The 17,408-nt window shown below is 52.5% G+C and overlaps 1 protein-coding gene across 1 annotated transcript; it reads left to right on the forward strand.

The window, feature by feature from the left end:
* Nucleotides 1-2,111: 2,111 nt before the first annotated feature.
* DBH (dopamine beta-hydroxylase) lies at nt 2,112-17,159 on the forward strand. The gene is made up of 12 exons (XM_027687714.1): nt 2,112-2,746; nt 4,954-5,100; nt 6,449-6,706; nt 8,113-8,289; nt 9,163-9,265; nt 10,466-10,632; nt 11,334-11,477; nt 11,589-11,627; nt 12,465-12,524; nt 13,212-13,339; nt 13,825-13,984; nt 16,432-17,159. Exons 1-12 carry the CDS (start codon nt 2,369-2,371, stop codon nt 16,564-16,566), a joined length of 1,896 nt encoding a protein of 631 aa, XP_027543515.1. The 5' UTR covers nt 2,112-2,368; the 3' UTR covers nt 16,567-17,159.
* Nucleotides 17,160-17,408: the final 249 nt, after the last annotated feature.

Below are 17,408 nucleotides of genomic sequence, written 5' to 3' on the forward strand. Positions count from 1 at the left end.
GCTCACAGGTGAGCAGAAAGCTGCTGCTGCTGCTCTGCCTTCAAGGAAAGGGGCTGAACTCCCCCAGCACTGGGCCCATGGGAAGCTGCTCCATGTCAGCTCTGAGTGGTCAGAGTTCCAGAAACAGGAAACTGGCATTTCTACATCTCATTGAAATCCTAAAATAAACACCTGAAGCAATGAATGGAAAGCTGGATCCTTGCTCCTCACCTGGATTTATGACCCACGACGAGGGAAAAACTGAAGGGGAGAGAGAGAGAGATACACATTTTATTTTTTTTTTCCTCTTCAAATAAATTCTCACTGCTTATCTGCAAAGTTCAGCTGTTTTCAAGCTGACCTGCCCGTGTTATGCTGTGCCACTGCAAATTCCTGCTGTACAGGGAAGATCAGGAGCTCCACTTGCACACGCCAGCAACCTGGGGTTTCATCTCTAATATAGGGAGGCAGAACTCGTTAGCTGAGGATCCCCTCCTGCCTCCTGGTGAGGATCACTTGCCTTCCTGCCGTGCTGGCAGCTCGGCTTCTTCTCTTTACAATAAGGAAACAAAGCCAAGAGAGGTGGAGAAGTGGGTGAATCTGCTTGGAGGAGGTCAGGGATGGGGAAGGACAGAAATCTGCTCTCAGGGGCTTTCGTAACGCAGCCAGATGTCTGCCCAAGCAGCAGGGCTGGAAGATGAAGGACATCCATCTGAGCCTTCAGTGCATCCAGGAATGAGCCCAGGAGCCTCAGGCAAAGAGGGGGATGCTGCATCCTCCTTCAGGAAGGTGAGCAGAGCTGTGGAAGGACTGAGGTGCAGATCCAGCTCCTCGGGCAGGAGTCCCAGGGCACTGCAGGGGCTCCATTCACAGCTCCAGTGAATACGACCCCACCTCTCAGAAATGCCATGGTGGGAGCCTCCCAGGCATCTCCAGTGACCTCCTGCATGTCATGCTCTGCAGACATGTGCTTTTGAGGCTGACAGCAGCAGCAGCAGTGGGAGGGCTGGTGTGGGACTGGGCTGTTCCCTGGCGTCACTGGACTCGTGGGGTGTGGGATGGGGCTGAGGGATGCTCGTCTGGGAGAGCTCAGCTCTCCCTCTTTCTCTCTGCATTGGCCTTTTGCCTGATGAAGCTGAATGAGAGACCAAACCCTCTAACCAGCAGGTCGCCCGACAAGGAGAGATGCCCCGGATCAATTGACGCATTCCTGAGTAATGGTTATGTCTTAGGACAGTAAAACCTCATCGAATTTAACGTAGAGATGCACACACTGATGATTCATTAAAACACCCGGGCGCTGAGCTGAATCTATTTCCTCTCATTACACAGGGCTGGGAAACGTGGATCTGCCCCTGTGACATTGCTGCAAGGACCAGGAGTGAAACCCAAGACCCAGAGGGGACTGGGGGGGACTCCGCATGGAAGGCATCCGAGAGCATCTCCTGTCACGTGAGCTGGCATTAATAAAACAAGACCACAAACTCGGAGGCTAAAGCAAGGCAGTGTGTGTGTATCAAAGAGCTTGAGGCAGTTCATTATAATTCCAATTAACGTAGAAAAGTTAATAACCGAAAGAGAATACATCAGACTTTAAACGAATGAGAAGGGGGAGGGGGAGAGACAAAAGGTGTCTTTAAGCTGGAGCTGAAGTCCCAGCTGCCACAAAAGCAAAGAAATAACAAATATTTATAACATCCAATGGTCCAGGGAGGTAGGAGCTTTGATGGGAGCCAAACTGAGGTGGGAAAGGAGTTGGGCTTTGCATGGGAATCCTTATTTTTGGATGCTGTGCTGGGGTTTGGAAGGGCCAGAAATTAATCACACAAAGGCAAAAAAGGAGAGGAGAGAGGAGAGGAGAGAAGAGGAGAGGCGACAGGAGAGAAGAGATTTCATTTCTGGCTGTTTGGGGGAAATCAGCATTTTCTCTGGTATTTAGCTTTGCAGGGAAAATATTTCAAGTGCTGTCAATACTACCTGATGCCTGGGAGCCCAGACAAAGCCTTGCTTGTGATCAGGGCTCCTTTGTGCTAATTATCTGGCCACCTTTGGGGTGATCCCAGGCTGGGGTACATGGGGACCCGGGCCAGAAGCACCATGAGCAGGGTAGAGCATGTCCATGCAGGGCTCAGCAAGAGCAGCCTGTGAGGCAACAGCCCTTTCCAGCCACTAAGGAAGATTTAAGAGTGAATCACATCAGCCCAGTCGAATTCAATTGCTATTGATAATGTCCATGTGCAATTAGAGCCAATTAAGGGGAGGCAGCGAATGACAAAAGCCAGAAGGTGGGGTGGGGTGGGGGGGTCAATACAACTGTCCAATTTCCCAACAACTAAATTCAATTAAAGAGTATCACTTACCCAGCTTGCCCAGGAGGGCCAGCACATAAATGGGCAAGGGCAGGCACGGGTGCTGTCTGGGCAGCATGCAGACTTCCGGGAGCAATCCCTGCTCCTGCCCCAGCTTCAAGCTGCGGGAAGTGGCATCCATGTACTTCACCCTGATCGCCGTGTTCCTGGTCATCTTGGTGGTGGCTCTGCAGGGCTCGGCGCCCCGCGGGACTGATTTCCCCTACAAGGTGCCCCTCGATCCCCAGGGGCTGCTGGAGCTCTCCTGGAATGTCAGCTACCCTGAGCAAGCCGTGAATTTCCAGCTCCTCATCAGGGACCTGCAGTTCGGGCTCCTCTTCGGGATGTCGGACAGGGGCGAGTTTGAGAACGCAGACCTGGCCGTGCTCTGGAGTGATGGGAGCAATTCCTATTTTGGGGTGAGTCACTTGTATGTTTGCATGGATGCTTATGGGCTTCCTTCCCTGTGGGTGAATCTGGTTTGAAAGAGTAGGACTGGTCCAGGGCACAGCGCACATTGGACCAGTCCCACTGCTCGGGGGGAAGGGGTCCAAAAGGTCTTGGAGGTTTCTACCCCAGAGGAACCCATGGATCAGGGGCACACGATGGGTTTGGCATAGGAATTGAACCCAAAGAGGAAAGAATAAATACAACAGCACATCAGCAAGGCTGGGTGGAACCAGAACCAGGATGTCTCTGCTGTGTTTAGCCCCAAAGAGCTCCAATGGGGGGGTTGTGAACTGACCAGCTCATACTCACACACACACATAGGATGCATCAACACCTTGGTTTGCTTCTGTGCTGCTGTCAGTCACATTAAAAATTAACCACAGCTCCCATTAATGGCTTGAGACAGGGCAAAAGTCACCAGCCAGAGAGGCTGCTCCTGCCAGCACCAAGAACCTGGCTGCAAGTTGCCTCTGACGCTACTGTCGGGATCAACGGGACAACAGGGCAACCTGGAGTGCTGTCAGAAATCAGACATGCAAATGTATTTGGGTGATACGTGAACACCTCGTGGCAGCAAGTGCAGAGGAGAAACTAATTTCTAATGGTGCTGTTTGATATTGCTGCTGTAAATCTCCACCCCTCCTGACACAGTCTGTTTGTCCGGGTCCTTGTTTGGGTTGTCTTTCCACTCCGGGCTCTCCAGTCCTGTCCCCAGACCACCACATTCAGCTTATTGCCATTGCACTTGGCTGCAGAAAGCAATTCACATTTTTCCCCGTGTGAGGCTTTCCAGTAAGTTAAATTTTACCTCTCTGCTTACTTCAAGTTAACCATAAAATACGTTCTTTCGCAATCAGCCGCAATGTGATCCGCAGTGTAATGAAAGCATGAAAAGAAGGGCTTATTATCTGTGCTGTTTTCCTGCTAATTACCAGCCATTCAGGATCTGTGGTGGCCCGAATGCTACAGTATTTCACAGCATCACGTTAAGGAAACATAAAGGATCATTTCTAATCTTGCCTCCGTGTGCTCACCGAAAGACAAGCAGCACTGAATGAAACACCCGGCAGCATTAAGGTTTTCTCTTTCACTTGGTGCTGAACAGCATCCTGCATGGAGATTTCAATAAATCTCTCCAGTCCTGGTTTTCTCTCTCCCAGCAGCCTTTCTTCTGGATAAGTATGTCAGCTGTTAAAAAGATCCAAATTTGCTTAACCCCCCATGTACTACAAGATTAATTTGCACACCATATTCCTATGAAAACAAATGTCATGCAAGCTCCATGTAGCTGATTTTACTCTCCCCCTCTAAGGACAATATGTTCTCGAAATATGACTCTATAGTTCTGGCTGAAATTACGCCAAGTTGCTTTATTCTTTTTCTTCTGTTTTTTCCCCCAAGATAAGAGAACTGATGCCACTTATGTATGTACAGCGAGGTACTTCTTGGGTGCCTTTTCTCACTAAACAAAATATATCAGTGAAAGAAACAAAAGATCAAGGCAACAACCCCGTTCAGTTCCAAATTATTGCAGGATTTTATATTCCAAACCTTCAAATCCTGAAGCACAGGAGTAACCCACTGCTTTGCTTCTCAGTGTGGCTTTGTCACCATCCTCAACAACGAACAGTTTTCGGGAGGCCATGCTGGGCTTCCAGAACAGTCTGGCCACAACAAATTAAGGATTTTGAAGAGGGACAGCAATTTCTAGGGCAATTTTCTAGCCCAGCAAAGCTCTGATCTTAAATTGAGAGCAGGTGGCTTGTGGCAAGGGTTTTGGAGAGCACATCACCCCCCTCCAGAAGGTCCCCCCCAGACAAATACACCCAAAATGCAGCACCGACTGATCAGACTGATGCAACATCTTCACGTGTCCCTGCAGGCTTCTCTTGCCCCCCATCCTTTCCACAATCACATCTCAACTTTTAAAGGTCTTTCTGCAGACTATTAGTGCTGGGTCAGGTATTTCACACCAAGAGCCTTGTGGCAGGGGCTGTTCTGGCACTGCTGTACCTGGGGGATGCTGGAAGGGGGCACGGAGCAACCAAAAACACACACACACCCACCTCTGGGAGTGCAGCAGGTGAACCAGCTGGAGGGCCAGAAGGAAGACCTCAGGACCTGCAATAGCTCTGGAGGTGCCTCCGGGCTGATCAGAGTGCTCTTTCTCTCACAGGATGCCTGGAGCGATGCCAAGGGGCAGCTCCACATGGATTCCCAGCAGGACTACCAGCTCCTGGGGGCTCGGAGGGCTCCCGAGGGGCTCTACCTCCTCTTCAGAAGAGCCTTCAGCACCTGTGACCCCAAAGACTACCTGATAGAGGTACAGCACAACCCTCACCCCACTGTGCCACTGTAGCACCCCTCAGCCCCCTCCCAGCCCCGGGCCACAGCTCCAAACCCCAACCTGCGTGGTTATATCTGGTTTTGGAGGCAGCATCAGGTGTTTGTGCTGTCTAAGGCAGAAAGGAAGCGAGCTACAGCTGTCAGTCCTGGGACATGAGTAATGTTTGGCACCATCTATTTATGACCCCTTCTAAACCTCTAGGAAGTGTAGATTTTAGCTCATTTGCATCATCAGCTCCTGTTAAGCATGTGTTAGGTCTATATAAATACCTCCTGCATCACTCTGGTCTGCCGTCTGGAGCCAACTGTTGGGAGTGTTATGAAGAAGGGTTGGTGTATCAACAGGAGGCAAAGAGGAGGGTTGTGGCAGGATCTGGAACAAAGGGACAGCAAATAGAGACGCTGTACTGTGCTTGTATGTGGCTTGCTGACGTTTCTCTGGGTCTGCATTGACCACTGCCCTGTGAGATGGGACTGGGGGGGAACCTTCCCAGTGGGGATGTCAAACAGCTCCAGAGTCTCAGCCATGGACCCCAGGTGCAAGCAGGAATTGGTGCAAGGCTCATCTCAGATGAAAGCCTTTGTGGGCAGGATATTTTAGAGCCAACGTGGGCACAGAGTGTCCTTGAGTTTTTGTTGCTGGTTTTCAAAAGCTTGTCTTGTGGTGAGAAACGTCTACCGTCTGCCAAAACACTGAGAGCCCTGGAGGAAAAAATCTGTGTGTGAACAAGGAAAAGACTTGCAGGTCTTTATTCTCTGGTCCTTTAAGAAAAGATTATTCTCTTTTTCCTTTCTTCCTTATCTCCTGTCCAGAGCTCTCTGTGTTCAGCAGCACCTTTCTTCCTTGCAGTAGACTTTGAGCAGAGCTTCTTGTGGCACCTTCCCCCTCAACAGGAGCTGGGAGAAAAGGGAGGATTTCAGGGAGAAGTTTTGTGCCTGCTGTTATTGCCCAGGCCACTTACTGGGACTGGGCTGCAGGGTGGGATGAGCTCTGCACTGATGTGGTTGTCCCAGCCTCGAGCTCATGAGAGAGGAGGGGCTCTGAAGGAGAAGGGAGGATATGTTAAGTCTTATGGAATTTCAGACTCTCCCACCTGGCAGGGAACCCTCTGTGATCACCTCAGCCAAAGAAATGCCCCCAAATCTATAATATTCTTGGGACAGCACAGCAAAGTGAGCTACTGGTGCACTCAGGGTGGCTTCCCACTTGGGAATGGGTCAAGAGACCCATTCCTGGGTTCATGCCACCAATAGTGGTGCCAATAGTCCATGCAGCTCCTGTTTCTACATGCAAAACTACCTGATATACTGTGCTCTTGCTTCAGGATGGCACTGTGCACCTCATCTACGGGATCCTGGAGAAACCAGTGCATTCCCTCCAAGCCATCAACATCTCTGCCGTCCACGGGGGACTGCAGAGGGTGCAGCTGCTGAAGCCCAACATCACCATCCCTGAACTGCCCAGTGACATGAAGACCATGGAGATAACAGCCCCAGACGTTGTCATTCCCAGTCAAGAGACAACCTACTGGTGTTACATGGTAGAGCTCCCAGAAGGCTTCCCCAAACATCACATTATCATGGTAAGAGGTAGGAGAAGGGGGCTGCTTTCCCTGGGGCAGATCAGCAATCATGTTCACATTCAGCCATCCTGCAAAGTCCATCTCTTCCTGCCCTGCTGCAGGGAGGCTTTCAGACCCATAAATCTTCCCAAACATGGTACCAAAACATGTCCCAGAGCCATCCCACCAGCCAGTAGCATTCTAATCTCTCTTAACCCCAAATCAGAAGTTTCTCAGCAGGAAGTGGCCAGCTGGTGTCTTTCCACCTGGCACATCCAGCAGGAACCAGGGCAGGCTCAGAGATGACTCCCTGCAGAAGGCAGAGCTGTGGCCATCAAGGACAAACCCAGGATTATGGCACACAGTGAGCCATGAGGAATATATAAACATAGGAAACAAAGATAAAGGGCTGGCAAGAGCAGGGCATACTCCAAAAAAAGAGGGTTACAGAAATAAATGCAACTTGTGTGTGTTGCCCAGGCGTGTTGCAGGTGCTTGGGTCACCTCCCTCAAAGGAGAGGCAGAAACCTGGTGGCAGCCTGGTGCAGGGAAAGGATGAGCCACTGGGAGAGCATGGCCCCAGCAGGTGTGGAGGTGGCTCAGCAGTTGACCTGGCACATCCAGAGTCAAAACCACACAGTGGAGAGAGGGAAAACCTGATGCATGAGCTGAAGCGAGTGCTCAGTGATTTATAGGGGAGAGACGGTGCTGCAAAGGAAGGCTCAGAAGGAGGATTTTCTCTCTAACAGATGGTGTGAAGTGAATCATCTGTGTATAAGTAAAAAGTGTTTAACTCCTGATACCTTCCCGCTGCTGCAGATTACTTCTACAGCTGGCACTTTTAGCCAGAGCCATTCCTCAGACTGGTTTTAATCACTCTTTCTACCCCAAATTCCCCTTGCCATGCCCCGAGCAGCTGTCGAATAGAAACAAAACCCAATAGCTTCAGTCAGAGCTACCACAATGTGGCCAGGGCTCTTTTTAGGAAAAAACAATGTCCCTAGGCTCACCTCAGCCCTGCAAGACTGGTAAAGGACTCTGTCATCACAAAGCAGACCAAGATCTTCTGCTGATCGGGTGCACCTGTTGCTGGAGAAAGGCTGAGATGTTTCTGTATGTGTTCTGGTGGGCTCTGGGTTGGTCCCAAGGCCAACCATGAAACTGTGTTCCCACAACTGCCTGAATGCTCTCCTTGGGCACTAGTTCCAGCCTGACTTCCTCTTGCGAGCCAAAATATAAAGTACAAGCTCTTGGCGCTTGGTGCCTCATGCCCAGAGCAACCTTCCCTCCCCACCACGGGGTAGAAGCTGTCTCCCATTCAGTAACAGTAGCCAGACATACCTGTCTTGGCTCCTCGTGGAGCCTGGAAGGCGGCAGCCGCAGGGATGGACTCTCAGCCTGTCCTCGTTCTGGGATCTGCTTTGCAGTACGAGCCAGTGATCACGGAGGGCAACGAGGCTCTTGTCCACCACATGGAAGTCTTCCAGTGTGCTGCCGAGTTCGACAGCTTTCCCCACTACAACGGGCCCTGTGACTCCAAGATGAAGCCAGACCGGCTCAACTACTGCAGGCACGTGCTGGCAGCCTGGGCCATGGGAGCACAGGTGGGTGCAAGGGGGGACCTGTTGTCCCGGGTGAAAACCATCCTGTTGCCTCCCAACCCTTCCCAATCCCCTCTTGGGATTGCCCCATGTGAGTTGCTCCCACCCTGTTCTCTGCTGGGGTTTGAGTCCAGCCCTGTCTGACCTCCCCAACCTCCTCCTGGGCGCATCTGAGTTCCTCACTCATCCCAGCTCACCTCCTTAGTGCCATAAATCTGGATCCCAGGTGTAATCCAGTCCAGGTTTTCCCCCATTTCATATCCCACCGTAATCCAGTCCGGGTTTCCCCCATTCCTGATTCTGGGCATAATCCAGTCCAGGTTTCCCCCCATTCCAGATCCCAGGTGAGATCCAGTCTGGGTTTTCCCCATTCTGTATTCTGGCCCTGATCCAGTCTGGATTTCCCCTCATTCCGTATTCTCACTTTATCCAATCTGGTCTTTCCCCCACCCCGTATCCCACCTGTGATCCAGTCTGTGTTGTCCCTCATTCCAGTGGGGCACTGGAAGAGGCTCCCCAGGACAGTGGTCACAGAGTTCAAGGATCCTTTGGACAATGCTCTCATGCACATGGTGGGATTTTTGGGGTTATCCAGTGCATGCCCAGGAGTTGGACTTGATGATGATCCTTGTGGGTCCCTTCCAGCTCAGGACATTCTATGATTCTGCTGGGGGGTTGTGTCACTGCACGTACACGTGGCACGGGAGAAGCCTGTGGAAGCAAGACCAGCTCACCAAGCACAACCAAGAGCTCAAATCATGCCCCTCAGTCCACAGTGGGGGTCAGGATTATGGCCAGACATTTCCCTTTGGCTTTTCAGCCTTGTCCTTGGAAAGCCACCCCACTGCTCCCCTAACACCCTCCCTCTGCTTCCAGGCTTTCTACTACCCTGAAGAAGCAGGTCTTGCCTTTGGTGGCCCGGGCTCCTCCAGATATTTGCGCCTCGAGGTCCATTACCACAATCCCCTGGTGTTCAAAGGTGAGGGGGTGTGAGCCATGCCTGATGCCTCCCCAGTAAGGCCATGGCAGGAGAGCTGGGGACATTCCAGGGAAGGACTGACATCCCTCTGGCCAAAAATCATAGCCCTGTTTGCAACTATCTGGAGACCTGATGGTCCAGATCTGTCCTAGCAGGAAAAATACATTAAATTCCCACCATGCTGCCCCTTTTCTGGCCTCAGCAAAGTCATCCTCACTGAAGGCTGGACCTGTGCAAGCCCAGCGGTGGATGGGATGCTCAGGAAAGGAACCTCTCTGAGCCTGCAGGCAGAAAACTGCCCCTACAGAGTTCCTGCAGGGATATGATCCAAGGCAGCACCAGTATTTAGCTGGGCTGTCTCAGGGTGTCCCTCCAAGCTCCTCGGAAGGTGGTGGTGGTGGATCTCAGAGCAAGAGCAACAGCAGTGCCAAGTCACCAGAGAGGAAGCAGCAGCAGCCTGGCTGGGGATGGGGGGATGTGGATGTTGTTTTACTGTACTCCTGCTTCGATAACATTGTCAGGAGACACATTGAAAAAAAAAAAGGTTCCAAACAGCCCAGTTTCTTCATTAACATAAAAACAAGTAGCTTCTTGACTACCCAAGTATATTTTTAGGAGACCAGAGCATATGCACTGTAGATCAGTCATAGCACATTCGGCAACTTGAGAAGAAACACGTCTATAAATACAGAGCTCATGTCTTTCATAATTTATCTGCTTTTACATGTTAACCAATAGTGTCTCCCCTGTTATTCTTATCTCTGAGTGGGCTCCAGCCCAGAGACAGGGGGTTCAAAGCTGTCTTGAACCCCTCCTGACCTACTGACCCTGCTCTTTCTCTTTGCTTTTGTAGCCTTAGACTTTTGGATGTATCAGTTAAAGAAGATGCAATGAGCCATATTTCTGAGGGTGTTAAAACACCCCGTGCTCTGTCCTTCTGCTTTGGGCTCTCCAAAGGCACCCCTTATCTCACTCTCTTGGGAGCAATTCAGCCTTAGGTCAATGCCCCCTCTAGGGGACCAGGCATGTCTGGGCGCGCTCACCAAAGGCTCGCACGAAAACGTCCAGGATTTAAAACAACAAGAGCCACACACAGGTTTAGAAAGCGGCGAGCGAGAGGCTGGCGATGCAGCGCAGCATCGTTTTTCACACCTGACCTTGTCCCTGCGGTGACTTTGTCCTTGTCCCCTCGCCCACCAGGTCGCCGTGACTCCTCAGGGATCCGACTGTACTACACGGCCACCCTGCGGCGCCACGACGCCGGGATCATGGAGCTGGGCTTGGTCTACACGCCCGTGATGGCCATTCCCCCCGGCGAGGACGCCTTTGTCCTCACGGGCTATTGCACCGACAAATGCACCCAGAAGGTGAGTGCCCAAGCTCTCCACCCCGGCTTCACCTCGGAGAACCAAGTTTACTCACGGCTTTTCCCAGGCCCCAGGCAGAACTGAACTCCAGGCTTCCAATTCCCGGTTTTAAACTTACCGTGAGGTTGCGCTGAAAAGAAAAAAAATCTGCTGTTTACAACAAACAGAGAGCAGCTGGTCGGGATGCGCTGAATCCCCCTCGAAGCAGCTCTCCTGGGGAGCCATCTGCTCCAGCTCCCTGGGGTACCATTCCCATAAAACTTACTGCCGAGCTGGCTGTGTCCCAGTGGTGCTTCTCTCCATGGGGAAGAGAAAATTGGCTTCTGCGTCCAAGGAACTTGCCAAGAGCTCTCTCAAAGACGGTTCCAAAATGCCCACCTTGCTCTCAGGGATATTTTAGTAGGTGTTTTGGTAGGGCCTGCTCAAAAGGAATCATTTGTGCCACCACTAACGAGCGCAGGGAAGCAAGCAGCATCCGGCTCAGCTGCTCCTGCTGACCCAGAGAGCTGGTTTGGCAGCAGATGGAGAGTCTGTCCCTCTGCCAGGAGCTCGCTGACACCCTGCTCCAAGGGGACAGTGATCCCCTAAACCCCTGTGTGAGAGCCAGGACAGGGACAGCCGGTTCCCAGCACACAGCAGGGGATGTGTGGGAGGGGAGAGGGATGGGGTCAGCACAGGGCCCTGATCTGTCCTTCCCCCAGGCTCTGCCCGCTGCCGGCATCCGCATCTTCGCCTCCCAGCTCCACACTCACCTGGCAGGAAGGAAAGTGGTGACAGTGCTGTCCCGGGATGGGAGAGAGCGGCAGGTTGTGAACTCCGACAGCCACTACAGCCCTCACTTCCAGGTACAGGGGTCTGCAGGGGCAGCGGGGTCCTGGCTGGATGCCACCTGTGGGGTTGCCCCGGGCACAGTGCCACGGCGCTGCTCTGATGTGACCCCTTTCCTTCCCTCCCAGGAGATCCGCATGCTGAAGGAGGTCGTCGCAGTCTTTCCAGTGAGTTGCTCCAGAAACTGTGGCAGCTTCCAAACAGCACGCCCTGACCCCATGACCTTGAGCCCTCTGCCTTTTTCCATCACCCCATCCCCTCTGGGGATGTCCCTGCGGGCTGCAGGAGGACAGCATGGTCCCTGGGTCATATCTGCCACCCTCACGCCTCGGGGATGTTGGGGCCCACCTCATATGGCACAAAACTGGTGTGTGGGCAGCAAGGAGCTAAATTAAGTACCTAATTTAGTTGGGCTTCGTCTACCAGAGGGAGGCTCCTCAGGGGGTGAGGATGAACCATGGTGGTGCCCTCTCTCCTCGCTGGGTAGAAGGAGAGGAAGAGATTTGGCATCAGTGGGGGGAGTGTGTGGTAAAACAGAGGTGGAAAGTCCCCTGGGGCCTTCTGGGTGAGGAAGAACCTGGCTGCAAAGTAGAGGACACCTATGGGACCTGCTGTGCCCCACGAGGCTGCCCAAAAGACTCAGCACTCATTGAGACCCCACCCACATCTGAGCTGGGACTCCACAGTCCCCAGCACTGACTGCAATGGGGAGGCTGTTGTGCCATCAAGTCGGGTACAGATTTGGCACTTCAAACTGTTGCCTAAGTGCATTTTTGTAAGGTGTTTCAGCCCTGCAGAAATTCTTAAAAAGCTATGAAAGCAGGAAACACCATTCCTGGGATACAGCCCTAGGGAACCTCCACAGGGGATGCAAGTTTAGCAAGCGCTCCTGTGGCATTGCAGAGAGTGCTGGTGGGGAAACAAGCTACTGATATGGGGAGCAGAGATCTGCTGTGTTGTACACTCCCCAGCCCCTAAATTTGCCTGTGTTTGAACCTCCCCAGGGCGATGAACTCATCACCACCTGCACGTACAACACGCAGGACCGGAGCAATGCCACCGTGGTGAGTGCAGGGGCAGCTCTGTGCCTCTGTGGGGCTGAGGTGTGTTGGTACCCCAGGGTTGGGGACACCCACAGAGTGGGCTCCTGCATGAACCCAGGCTGAATCACAGCCAGAAACCAGAGGGAGTGTGGGAAGAAGGGAACTCACAAGGCTCTGCTGCCTGCAGCGGGGATGGCAAGGTGCTAATTGTGAAGTAGCATGTGTCACTCTAATTCCCATCACAAACTGTTCCACCGGGGATTAATTGTAATTAAAGAGAGGTGGCATTTTTTGACAGTGCATGTTATTTTCTTACATAGGCAGCGGGAAAAAAAAAAGAAAAAAGAAAAAGAGCCTGTCAGAGGTACCATCAACAGGGACAAAGCTAAATATAGCAGAGGGATTATAGGAAATCTGCATTTTAATGTAAACCACACGGTCTAGCCTGAAAGTCTGTCCTTGCACAAAGGGCAGATGAGCAGAGTGCTGCCCATCCCACGCACCTGAAGGGGTGTGTTTATCTATACCTATGTATCTACACCTATTTAGATACCCAGATATCTAGATATATAGATTATAGCTATAGATTTTTGTGAGTGTGCACATAGAGGTGTGAGCTTTGTGTCCCCCTGCCCTCCCTGCTGGCTGTGCAGCCCTGGCAGGGCACAGCCAGACCCCGCTGCCATCACCTTTGTGTCTGTGCTGCAGGGAGGGTTTAGCATCCTGGAAGAGATGTGTGTGAACTACGTGCACTACTACCCCCAGACGCAGCTGGAGCTGTGCAAAAGCGCTGTGGATCCGGGATACCTGCACCGATACTTCAACCTCGTGAACAGGTACAGAGCCCCTGCACGGTGGGGCTGAGGGGAGAGGGATCAGGGCAAAACTCTGTGGTGGTAACACTAGAAAAAAGCCAAACCCAGGGTTTTAAGGATGATTGTGTGGTGAGAACCTCTGGGAAGGGAGAGCAGTCACGGGAATGGACTTCACAGAAAGAGTCAGAGCATGTCCACGTGCTTAAGTGCAGAATATTCCTTATAACCCAAGGCAGACAGCAAGCATCCCTGCCAGAGAAGCTGCAGCCCATCCACCCAGGATGAGAGGGGGAGATGCTGACCTTGCACAGGATGTCCTACCCACAGGCAGTCAGCTGGCCCCAAATCCTTCCCTGCAGGTACCCGCTGCTCCAGGCTCTCCCTGTGCCCAGCGCTGACTTCGGATCCATTCCAGGTCAAGCTTTAGGCAGGGAGGAATTAGTCACATCCAGCGCCGACAGGGGACAGCACTGCTGTGTTTCAGTGTGGCGTTTCTCCTGCCCCAGGTTTAACGATGAGGAGGTCTGCATGTGCCCGCAGGTCTCTGTCCCGCAGCAGTTCAATTCTGTCCCCTGGAACAAGTTCAACAGAGATGTGCTAAAATCCCTCTACGGTTTTGCTCCGATCTCCATGCACTGCAACAAATCCTCCGCTGTCCGGTTCCCGGTATGTACAGCTTCACTCCCAAGGCTTCCCAAACAAAACTCCCAGTTGTAGGTAAAAAGCAGCTTGGCAGAGCTGTGGGAAGGTCTGTGCCAAGCACACGGGTCAGGTGTCCGGTGCTCAGGACACATCCAAAACCCAGCGGGCTCAGGGCAGGGAGCTGGAGCTGCCAGGACGCTGAGCCCAGCCCTGGTGCTTAAACAATCTGTCCAGAGCCCACCATGGATGTTCCCAGCCTGATTCAATTAGGAGATGCATTTGCATAAAGTGATTTGGAGGCTGCTTTTGCTGAGCGTTGAAGTAGGGCCGGCTCCAGATCCAAGGAGAAACGTGAGGTGGTTTTTAGGATTTTGGCAAATCACATCAGGTCCCAGCAGAGCGAGCTCATTACGCACAGCATCTGTGCAGCCTCCGAACGCGGCCATCCAGCAAAACCTGAAGGATAAAGGACTGCGAGATCTTTAAAGGAAAAGCAGGCCCAGTGATGAGGGACATAACGATGGTGGCAATGAAGATTTAAAACCACTGATGGCCTCAGCTCCCAGTGCCATTTATCAGTGTAATAAACTCAGATGATAGCCTATTCCTGGATCCAGGGATATCCACTGCAGTGCAGGAGGATGCCGTGCTGACTGCAGGGATGACCATCAGCTTTCTGCCCCAGTAAACTCCCTTCAGCAAAGTCCACTCTGCAGCGGGCAGAAACCTTTCCAGTTTCCTGGAACTAAAGACCTGGCACCTCTTAGCTGTGCAGAGGACAGAAGTGCAGAACAGAGGTGCAGAAGTTTTGTGCAGCAGGAGAATTATGAATTAAACCTCTTAATTACAGCTCAGACAACTCTCTTGGTTTCAGAGAGGTCTGGGGGGCTTCTGGGAAGGAACCTGAGTGAAGCAGAGCCAATGCTGGCACTAAATGGGTCACAGGCACCACAGTGAGGGTGAAGGAACTGAGCTGCCTCCCTGCTCTGCTGGTGCTTCAGAGCAAGCCCAACTTTGATACATCTCATTTATTCCATACTGTTTCTGCCAAGAGAAAAGCACCAGCTTCTAATTAAATTCATGTTTTTGCAGTTCAGTGATCCCAAATCTGATGATTTCTGGAAGGAACTGAGTGCTGTTAATTATCGAGCAAAATCTCAAGGTACCACTTGTGAGAGGCAGCAGGGATGATGCCATCCCCAAGTCCCCTGCACCCACAAGGGCTCACAGTAAACCCCTTTATTCAGATTTCCACTCGAAGGCACCGAAAACAACAACTATTGAGACACTCCAAGTGCCTTTGATCTATCTGAAAAGCAGGCACAGGGTTCAGGATGGATCAGCAGGGCAGATGCTGCAGCAGATGGGCTCAGGACTGGAGCCGAGCCCTGGAGCAGGCGCACCCTAAACATCCTTAACTGCTCCCCTAAGCCAGAAGGGTACAGGAAAATAGTTGTTTCTCCAGCTGGTGCTCCCCTGCAATGCTGTCCCCTCTCTGGTCACTCCCCACGAGCTTTGGAAGGGTCCCTCCATCCCGCTCCATCTTCCCCCAGGGTTTTCCTGGTGCTGGTGCAGCCTCTGGCCTGTTTCGCTTGACATACCACAAGAAATTTCAGCTGAAAAACATAAATTCAACTTTCATCTTGCTGATGACTCATGGCTCTACCTCTCCTCTCCAGACCTCCCTCCTCCTGCTCGCGCTGCAGCTCAGCCTCTCGCTGACATTTCCGCATGAGCACGCAGCCAGCAGCCAAACTGCAGCATCACCAAACCGGAGCTGAGCCCCCCTTTGCCCTCACAGCCCCTGCCCACATCTCCACTGGCCACTAACCCAGGCCAACACGTCACATCTGAGTTAGATCCTGCTCGGCGGGCTCAGCCCTCGGTGCTGCCTGGACCTGGCAGATTGCTCTTTGCAGGGAACATCCCCGAGACAAGGTGTCTCCTCACATGCACAGAGCTGGAGGTTTTGTCCTGGCCGTGGTCACCCTGAGCCCTGATGGCTGTGACAGCCCTTCCCCAGCTCTGCCACGCGGCACCTCATCCAGGCTACCGCATCCTTCCTGCTCTCCAGCAGCTGCACAGGAACATCCATGCTGGAACGCTGCAAATTCCTGCCAATATTTGGTGGGGACTGTTTTTCAGAGCACGTTGGTGCCTATGTGGGACTCCCTGGTTTGAGTTGCCTCCATCTGATTTGGTGGGTGACGCTTTTTGGGGTGGAAACATCCTAACTGTGGTGGGGTTGTGAAACACGGTGCACTGCAGACGTCTGTGCCACTAAGGGGATGTGTAGGTGCTTCTGTAAAATGAAGAATTAGTAATATGAATAATTAGTAGCATCTCATCAGAAAACATCCTGATTTTGGCTGAAAACGCTTCAAACGTTAAAGCTCATTGGAGAGATGGGCAGAAACACCAAGTCTCCAAATACCTGAGACTTGGTCTCATGGTGCCAAACTCTCTTGCAGGGTGACTGGGAGAAGCAGCCGCTCCCCACCATCACCGAGAGGCTGCGGGAGCCTGTCCCCCACTGCCCGCCTGCCCCGGGCCCTCAGCCTGCTGCCCCCATCCCCCTCAACCTGGGCCAGCTCAGGAGGGACTGACACGATGCCTTTTCCTTCCATCACGACGGGAAGTGCCTCCAGGCAGGAGCATCCATGGGGAACATCCCGTCGCTGTCCCGGCATCCTGCCCACACAGCGATGCCAACTGGTGCCCTGGCCCCTGCAGGGGGGTTAGGGCTCATGAGCTAGAGTTCAGAAAGTACTCTGGAGATGGAAAGTGCTATATTTAGTGTGTTATTAGCAATCCTGGCTCTGAGTAATGCTGCTTTCCACCCCCGGAATAAGAACGTGGAGGTTTGCTATTGTGCTAAACCCAGCGTGGCCCCAGGGAGTGGGGGGAGAGCCTTGTTTTCCCACAGGGAAATTGAGGCATGGACATGTGTGGGAGCAGAGTACAAGCCCTGTGGTGCCCAATGGTCCAGTTTAGCTCAGGATGGCTTCACAGGTGCTCTCCCACCCTGCCTGCCGTGGTGGGAATGGAGGGAAGGAGGGAGGGATGCCACGATGCCCACCTGACACTCACCTCCCCACCGTGCTCCTTCCCCCACTCCCCCATGCTGGGGATTATTCCTCTCGATGCCACCAGATGCCAATGGCTGGGGAAAAATGATACCTCTGGGATAGGGTTTAGAAAGGGGGGGAGGGATGGGGTGGGGAGGCACGGGGAGGGGAATGACAAATCTTTTGTCAGGAAAAAATTACTCCATTAAATATCTAAATGTAAAATAAATTGCTTTTTGCTGTTGAGCTCCAAGGGGAGCAAAGGAAATGCTGGAGGTGCTGCAGGAGAGTCCATGTCCATCCAAGCTGGGTACCTGCCCTTGCTGCCCTGGGACAGGTGGGATCCAGGGCAGGTGGCCCCCAAAATTCACCCTCCCAAC

The sequence above is a fragment of the Neopelma chrysocephalum genome, unplaced genomic scaffold (assembly GCF_003984885.1).
Source record: "Neopelma chrysocephalum unplaced genomic scaffold, ASM398488v2 Primary Assembly neopelma1_74, whole genome shotgun sequence".
Classification (NCBI taxonomy): domain Eukaryota; kingdom Metazoa; phylum Chordata; class Aves; order Passeriformes; family Pipridae; genus Neopelma; species Neopelma chrysocephalum.